The sequence below is a fragment of the Dipodomys ordii genome, unplaced genomic scaffold, assembly GCF_000151885.1.
Source record: "Dipodomys ordii isolate 6190 unplaced genomic scaffold, Dord_2.0 Scaffold27, whole genome shotgun sequence".
NCBI classification, from domain to species: domain Eukaryota; kingdom Metazoa; phylum Chordata; class Mammalia; order Rodentia; family Heteromyidae; genus Dipodomys; species Dipodomys ordii.
The window spans coordinates 14,492,538-14,501,665 of NW_012267243.1; the positions used below are offsets into that span (position 1 = coordinate 14,492,538).

The window sequence follows — 9,128 nt, forward strand, 5'->3', positions numbered from 1 at the left end:
CTCGGCCGCCCCGACCCCGGGAGGCCGCGTTCTGGGTGCGGGTAGAGCCGTCCCTGACCACCCTGTCTGTCTGTCTGTCTGTCCTTCTGGGTGCGGGTAGAGCCGTCCCTGACCACCCTGTCTGTCTGTCTGTCGTTCTGGGTGTGGGTAGAACCGTCCCTGACCACCCTGTCTGTCTGTCTGTCTGTCGTTCTGGGTGCGGGTAGAACCGTCCCTGGGGCCTCGTGTTTGCCCCAGGAAGGACGGCCGCCATTCAGTGCCCAGCGTCCCAGGAAGGCCTTCGAGCCCCTGTGGACTTGGATTCGGGCGGTTGTCTTAGGCCGTTGAAATTGACGTTGGAGGTCCAATTAACAGTTGGTTTAGAGCAGAGATGGTGAGAAGGGAGTAGGATTGCTGAGAGAGAGAAAAAATCAGGATGCATGGCCTCCCATGTACCTCAAAGATGAACAACGACTGACCTTAGTGTGGAGACATTCCATCCAAGAAGCCTGTGAAGCGCCAGCAGAGCCCCAGCAGGGCCTGTCGGCAAGGCTTGGGGTCACACACCCCTCACCAGCTTTTAACACTTTCTAGGAGTTCTGGGGTGGGAAGCCAGGGGTACTAGGACCAGCAGGGAGAGGGCCCAGAGGCAAAGGCCTGGCCAGTCTGTTCCCGGGCAGAGGGCACTGTCGCTGAGGGATGTGTGCCAAACTCTCTGAAATGTCATTTCTCTAATCTGTTTATCCACCCAATGTATCAAGGCCTGAAAGCTCATGGCATAGGCCAGTCTTGTACACATGTCCACTTACTCTGTTCAATTTATCCCTTTGCTTTTTAGAACAACTAAATAAGATGAGAAAATGAGGCCATTAAAAATAATCTCTGCCAGACACTGGTGGCCCATGCTTGTAATCCTACTCAGGAGGCTGAGATCTGAGAATCATAGTTCCAAGCCAGCCCAGGCAGGAAAGTCCATGAGATTCTTATATCCAATTAACCACAAGAAAGCCAGAAATGGAGCTGTGGCAAGTGGTAGAGTGCCAGCCTTGAACAAAAATTGTTAAAGGACCATTCCCTGAGACTCTGACTTCAAGTCCCAGTACCAGCATACACATGTGCACACACACACACAAAGTTGAAAGCTATTGCACTTTGGGTGGGTGAAAGTATACTACAAGGTTGTGTGCAAAAAAATGGATTTTGATTGTCCAGCAATGCTGGGTGACCAGCTTTCTTTCTTTTTTTTTTTCTTTCTGTACTCCTCTAAGCTTTATTCTTGCTTTCTAACTCCTCACAGGTACAAGTTTCTCCTCTAGTTTAAAGCTCTGCAAGAACTTTCTGGTGGGTGGCTGGCCGTTTCTCTCAGATTGCATGGCTGATCTTCTTGCGGCTGCCATGCTGGGGGCCTGTGTTGCGTTGAAGCAGTCTGGCATTGACCCGGTCTGGCAAGCTTCAGTCGTCCATGATGGGCACTTCCTGCCCTTGGGCCACACAGAGTTCTTTCCTTTTCTGAACTGCCTAACCTGGAGGGAGGGTCTTGATGCTTTCTGGAAAGCTCTCTTACATAAATAATAATAAAGCTAGTGCCGCCCTGACATGTAGAAACTGTAAATGCCACACAGAGCGCTGACTACCCCATCACCCATGACAGGCCTGCTGACGTATTGGCAGAAGCTCTTGTCTTGAACTTCAGCTTGACAGTCTTTACTTACTGATTTTTCTAAACTGCAAGACATCTTTTTCCTTTGACAACCCTTCTTATATTTTTTAAAGCCATCTTGTGAATGTCTTTTTTTACCCATTCAAACAGTAAATTGGTTCCTATAATCTAAACTTGCTAATAGAATGCCCTTTGACTCCACGGCCTTTTCAAGCCTCTGTCTCAGAATTGTCTTCCGACAGTGATTTGTGAAGCATAAATGTGTATAATTTTGTTGCAGATGAACCAGTTAAAAAAAAAGTCCAAGAGAACTTTGAAGGTTTAATCTGCAAAGAAAATGACTCATGTTCCCTTCTGGATGTGTGTCCTTTCTTTTGTTCTAGCATGGGACAGAGAAAGCACAAACTCACGTGGGTGACTGTGGGGCCTGGGGGGTGGAATCCAGTTCTAAGTTCAGCTTAGGATCTGAGTGGGTTTGCTGCTCTCGGGGTGAGGCCAGGACCCGGGGCCTTCCCTGGGTGCATATGGACGTGCATATGCACATACGCAAACACATATACAAGTACATGTACACGCACACACGCACACACAAGCATGTTTTCTACTACTTTCCTCACCTATGAAGTCAGGACACCGGTAGAGTTGGCCTCAGGTGCAAGGGAGCAGCTGGGTTCTTGAAGACTTTGTTGACTGAGAGTACTGAATCAACGTTTCAACTCAGTAGCAAGTGCAGTACTTGCACTTAGGTACCTCCAGTACCCAAAGCAGTTTCCAGTAAGTACTTGTTGAGTGAATTTCTCACATAATGTATTTAGAGCAGGAAGCTTATCTGATATCAGGTCTCTTTACAACTCCATTGTAAAGTATTTGTAATGTTGACTTAGCTTGAAAGTTGCCATATTGTAAAATCCTTTTATTTTTTGTATTTCACTTACCCACAGGTCTTCTTTGATGTGAGGATTGGAGACAAAGATGTGGGCAGAATTGTGATTGGCCTCTTTGGAAAAGTTGTGCCCAAGACAGTGGAAAATTTTGTCGCTTTGGCAACAGGAGAGGTCTGCCTGTTTTATTTCCTTTAATTGGGCATAGCATTTATCTCATCTTCTTTCTCCTTTTTCCTTTCGGTAGTACTGGGACTTGAATTCAAGGTCTTGAGCTTGGTAGGCTGGTGTTCTACCACTTTAACCACACCTCCAACCCCATTTTTGTTGCTTTTGTTTTCTTTTGCCAGCTGTGGCTTGCACTCAGGGCCTGCGCACCATCCCTGCGCTCTTCCGCTCAAGGCGAGTGCTCTATCACGTTTGACTCACAGCTCCACTTCTGCTTTCCTTATGGTTAATTGGAGATAAGAGTCTCATGGACTTTTCTGCCGTGGCTGGCTTTGAACTGTGATCCTCAGATCTCAGCCTCCTGAGTAGCTAGGATCACAGGCGTGAGCCATTGGTGCCTTGCCATGTTTTTTTGTCAGCTGATGATAAATTTTTCTCAGCCTAATGGAGTTCCATAGTGATTTGGGTATCTCATTGTTAATCAGTCCAGGGGAGCACAAGGGCCTCTCGGGGTGGGGGGTTATTTCTACTTGCGTATTTAATTGAAGTCATCTCTTTAGAAAGGGTACGGATACAAAGGAAGTACCTTCCATCGCGTCATCAAAGACTTCATGATTCAAGGAGGTGACTTCACCGCTGGAGACGGCACCGGTGGTAACGTTGCCTGTTATCTGCTCCTTTCTCCTTTCCGCCTTGCTTTGCTAAGTTAGGCCCCGAGATGAAGGCAGCATAGTAACCCGGTGCGTCAAGGAACAAGGCCCCAGACTCAACTCTGCCTCTGGAACGGATGGGGTGGGAGCCTCCGCGAGCACACACTCCCTGGTCCTCTTGTGGTTCCAGGAAGTGGTCAGCGCTCACTGTCTTCCACAGTGGACGTGCGTTCATTTGGCAGAACATTTGCAGTTATTACAAATGCAGTACTACCAGTTGGTAGCCGTGTAGACAAATGGGTGGCCACAGAGGGCGGCGCTAAAACACAAGGCCATGTGCACTTGAGGGGTGCCAGTGGTGGGTGAGGGGGGTGGGCGGAGGAGGGGCGTTGCACACGAGCATAGCACTTTCGTCCCTTCATTCAGAAGTTTCCTGTTATTGCAGGGTGCCAGAGGCTCACACCTGTAATCCTAGCTACCTAGGAGGCTAAGATCTGAGGATCACGGTTCAAAGCCAGCCAGGGCAGGAAAGTCCAGGAGACTCATCTCTGATTAACTACCAAAAAGCTGGAAGTTGAGCTGTGTTTCAAAGAGGTAGAGTGCTAGCCTTGAGCACAAAAGCTCAGACATAGTGCTCAGACCCTAAATTCAAGCCCCAGGACCGGCACACAACACACACACACACATACACACACACACACACACACACACACAGTTTCCTGTCATTGTTAGCCTTTTGTTGTTGTTGATGTTATTGCTTTTGGTTGTGGTTGTTTATTGGACTAGAACTTGAACTCGGGGCCTCTCACTTCACTAAACTTGTCTGCTCAGCTAGTGCTCTACCACTTGAGCCACGCCTCAGTCTAGCATTGCCAGTTAACTGGAGATGGAATCTCCCAGGCTGTTCTGCTTGGGCTGGCTTCGGCCTGTGATGATCAGATCTCAGCCTTTGGAGTGGTTAGGATCACAGGTGTGACCCACCGGAGGGAGCCTGGAGAGACACTGTGAGAGCGATGGCTCCTGTTGTGGCCTCTGCTTTGCTGAGCTTTTCCTCTTCGTAGTTGGTTCCTGGTTGCACGTCACTGCGGTCACCCTCTCTGTCCTGGAACTCTGAGGTCCTGGGCCTGACTGCGGCCAGCTGCTGTGGTGTTGGGGCTGAGGCATGGCGCACTATGGGTTCTAAGTGAAAATCTTGCTCTATTTTTTTTTCAAGTTGTGTGACTTTCCCAGCGCAGCCTGGGACAGAGCAGCCTGCCCCCTCGGGTCGCTGCAAGAATAAGCTCCGTGCTGGGGTGGGTGCAGAGGCGGGAGTGGCCCGGAACACGCGACCTGGACCCAGGCTGCCCACCCCACTGCACCTGGCTTTGGGATCCTATCCTGCCCCTCCGTCCCTCCTCCTGCCAGAGAGACTCTATTGGGTTTCCCTTGGCCTTTGGGGACACGCCATCTTGTGCTCTACGGAAGGCTTTGTCTGTGGTTTGTTTCAAGTCTGGTTTCTTTAAGAGGTTTGCCTGTCCCCGCCTTGCGTCTACTTAGGTTTGGCCATCTTTTCCCACTCCTGTCTCCGTGGGGTTCCTTGAAGAGTTTTGGTTTGACTCCTGCTGCCTCCCTTCCTCTTCTGTCCTGCCAGGCATGAGCATTTATGGTGAGACGTTTCCCGATGAGAACTTCAAGCTGAAGCATTATGGGATCGGGTGGGTCAGCATGGCCAACGCCGGGCCCGACACCAACGGCTCGCAGTTCTTCATCACCCTGACCAAGCCCACCTGGCTGGACGGCAAGCACGTGGTGTTCGGGAAGGTCCTCGATGGCATGGTAACTCCCGTCCTCTCTCTTTCCACACTTGGCGTGTGTGAGCCCTCGCAGGGACTCATGTCAGTCTCAAAGCATATCGTCAGAGGTCGGCATCTTCCGATAGGAGGAAGGATTATAAAAAATGAGCCACTGGCACCCATGAGAAGAATGGTTTTGACAACTGGCCCAGCAGGCTTTGAATTGGATCCTTTGCTATTCTTTGAGAAATGACAGCATGGATTCTAATTCGCTTCATAATTGCTGCTTGCAGCCAGGCACCCAGGGGTCACCCCTTCTAATGTGCTGGCATCTTCTGTAAAGCGTGCATGGTAAGGCATTAGAGAAATTAGGGCACACACGCACACATAATAACATGAATAATAAAAACACTGTTTTCTTCTCCATCTACATTTCTCCTGCAGCCTTCCAGGATAGTTCCCCATCGCCTAAGCTCACAGCCAAGTGCCGGGCATGACCCACACCGCCCATAACCCCCGACCGTCCCCATGTGCGTGCAGCCGGGCTTTGTCCTCCTGAAGATCCCAAACATCCTCCTCACACCTTCCACCTGTTGCCTTGATTCCACTCAGTCACCATCCCAGAGATGAGCTGTGTACTCACTGTTCAGAAAACTTATCCAAAGTATTCCTCTCTCTCTCAGGTTTTTTAACTGGAAGTAACTGCGGTTGGAACTCGGGGCTTTGCGGCTGCCAGGACGGTATTCCACCGCTTGATCTGTGTCCATCGCCCTTTTGGCTGTAATTTTCTTTAAGTAGTGTCCCAGCCTTTCCCCTGAGTAGGTGAAGTGATAAACACACCAGCACACTCAGCTTTTTCGCTCGGGCTGGCCTGGAACTGCCATCTTCCCCATCTCAGCCTCCCAAATAGCTTGGACTACACATGTGAGCCACTGCGCCGGGCAGAGCGTCCTTCCTGGTCCTGATCTCCTTTGTCCATTAGTGGTGGTCTGGGGGCCTGTGAAGCCAGCCAAGGCAGAGAACAGAACCCAGCTCCACTGAGACGGGCTTGGACACTGAGATCGATGGCTCTGATCACTCTGGAAATGGGCAAACCCAGAGCTAGGACCCTAGCTAGGACATCTAGCTTCTTTGGGTTCATTTTGTTATGTCCAAACTAGTACCAGAACAGAAGGGTCGCTTAGACTCCACACTAACTCTTAGTTTAGTGGTAGCAGGTAAGTAGAAATGCCTTCTGTCAGAGCCAGGTACTTAGAAAGAATCTAACATTATTAGACCATCAAGTACTTCCTAAAGAGGAAATGAGAAAATAATACCAATATATTATCTGATGAACAAAGTGCTGAGTAAATTTTATTGTGATCTATATCTATATTATTGCCATACATGTATTGCATATATATGCTTGTAAATGTGTAGCACACATTTTCCATCCCCCATTTCTCTACCTCCATAGTCTTAAGTTTTCACACTTAGCTTGATTTTATTTTTTTCATTTTCTTTTTCCTAGTATCAGGGCTTAAATGCAGGGCCTTGCTAAACGCTTTATTTTTTTAATCTCTTTCTCTCTCTCTCTCTCTCTCACTGTCTTGTTGGTCATGGGGCTTGAACTCTGGCCCTTCAGCACAAGGGGAGCGCTCTACCACTTGAGCCACAGTGCCACTTGTGGTTTTCAGGTGGTATTGGAGATATGAGTCTCACGGCCTTTCCTGCCTGGACTGGCTTTGTATCACGATCCTCAGATCTCAGCCTCCTCAGTAGCTAGGATGACCGGTGTGAGCAGTCAGTGCCTGGCTACTCTCTCTTTGTTATTGTTATTATAAAGGTGAGGTACAGAGGGGTGATATTACACAAGTCAGGTGCAGGATGTATTTCTTGTTGGATGATGTCACCCCTTCCCTTGCTCCTGTTTTTTCCCTCCCATACATCTATAGTTAATTTTCATCATAGTGTCTAGTGAGTACCACTGTTGTGTTTGTTCATCCTTTGTTCCTCCATTTCTGTTCCCCCTTATCTTCCCAAAGACAGGTAATTGAACAAATGAGACAGAAAACAAAAACATCAACAAAGAAAAAAAGCTTGTTTCCATTTCTTGGAATTCATCTCAATAACCTTACTAAACTCTGGCTTTTCTTGCTTATGACACTCTGCCACCTGAGCCACACCTCCTGCACAGCTTTTGCTAGTTAACTGGAGGTGGAATCTCTCAGACTCATCTTCCCAGGCTGGCTTCAAACCACAAACCTCCAGATCTCAGCCTCCTTAGTAGCTAGGATTACAGGAGTGGGCCACTTGTCCCAAATACTTGCATGATGTTTGTAATGATAAACATTTCGCACTTGTAAGTGCAGAGCTGAGTTGGTCACATCTTGGGACTCCCGTAGCTGTCAGTCAAACTGAGTTCCATGTCTGCACTTGCCTCCCCAGACCGTGGTACACTCCATAGAACTTCAAGCAACTGACGAGCATGACCGTCCACTCGTCACCTGCTCGATTGTCAGCAGCGGCAAGATAGATGTGAAGACGCCCTTTGTGGTGGAGGTTGCCGACTGGTGATGACCAGGAGAAAAGAAAACACTCTCGCCGGGGTGTGTGTGTGTACACAGGTGTGAGTGTGTCTGAGCGTGCACGTGAAATACGTGTGTGCCTGCTGGCCTGTGGCTGTCTTGATTCTCCAGTTTCTGAAAGTTTTGCTTTGCTTTATTATGCTCTTTTAATTTGCCACTCTTTATCACAGGAAAAATTTTTAAAAACTCATCGCTCAATTGGGTGCCGGTGCTAATGCCTATAATCCTAGCTACTCTGGAAGCTAAGATAGGAAGAGAGCAATTTGAAGCCATCTGGGCCAGGAAAACCCACGAGACTCCTGATTAATCAGAAAAAAAAAAAAAAAAGCCTGATCTGTGGCTCACGGTGGAGTGGCAGTCTGAGTAAAGCTGAGACAGCACCCAGGCCCTGAGTTCCAGCTGCAGTTCCAGCACAGACAACAGCACAAAACCCACTCAGTGTTTGCTCTCTATGACTTGATAAATCACCTGTTCAGGGTCTTTTGAATTGAAAAAAAAAAAAACTCTTCCTCTAATGGTGCTAGTTTACATTAGAAAGACTGTATTGGCTCTTTAAAGAACACAATCATTTATTTAATTTCTCCTAAACTCATTGGTATCTCCATGTTGGGTGGTGCTGAAGATTTGTTTGAAAAGATGAAGACCTGAAGTTTATTATAGTGAATTCAATCATTTTTTGCTGGGCAGATGGAAATCGGATTGGTACAAACTGATGCACATCATAAGGAGTTTTGAGTGATTGAAGGTGCTTTATGTTCTCCATATTAAATACTTTTGATATACATTCACTCCTTTTTTTTGCAAGAGTTCCTTTAAAATTTAAAGTTCTTCAAAAGTAAGTACAAAAAAGTAAATATACATGTAAATATACAAATACACTTCAAAAGTAAATACACAAAAGTAAATATACACATGTAATCCTAGCTACTCAGGAGATCTGAGATCCTGGTTTGAAGCTAGCCAGGGCAGACTGACCTGAGAGACTCTTAAATTAACCAGCAAAAAGCTGGAACTGCAGGTATGTTTCAAGTGTTAGATGCCAGCCTTAAGAGAAAAAGGAGAAAAAGGTAAGGGACAGCGCCCAGGCCCTGAGTTCAAGCTCTAGCCCCAGCACTTTAAAAATAGCTTCTATGTGTAATAGATGTATAAAATGTATCCACTCTAGTGGTAATGATGAACACATTACAAAGAGTTTTATGAATCAAAATACACAACTAGGTAATTTGGAATGGAAAGTCATAGAAATTATGTCCATCACATCCCAAATACATGTTTCACTCACAGTAACAGTAACATTATTAGAAAGTTCCCTCGAGTCTAGTTGCAGTGGGAAGGAAGAAGGAATCTGTTAGTCCCTTGCGTGGTTACAATTATGATTCAGGTTGTTTTTAAGCCAGATAGGACAGTAATGCCCTCCCGGATGAGAATCCGAGCTTTACAGTAATAAGCCT

The 9,128-nt window shown here is 47.3% G+C and overlaps 1 protein-coding gene across 1 annotated transcript; it reads left to right on the top strand.

The window, feature by feature from the left end:
• Positions 1–1,350: 1,350 nt before the first annotated feature.
• On the top strand, positions 1,351–8,231 carry Ppic (peptidylprolyl isomerase C (cyclophilin C)). The gene is made up of 5 exons (XM_013015545.1): positions 1,351–1,419; positions 2,581–2,694; positions 3,249–3,342; positions 4,969–5,153; positions 7,538–8,231. The coding sequence occupies exons 1-5, from the start codon at positions 1,351–1,353 to the stop codon at positions 7,664–7,666; spliced, it is 591 nt and encodes a 196-aa protein (XP_012870999.1). The 3' UTR covers positions 7,667–8,231.
• Positions 8,232–9,128: the final 897 nt, after the last annotated feature.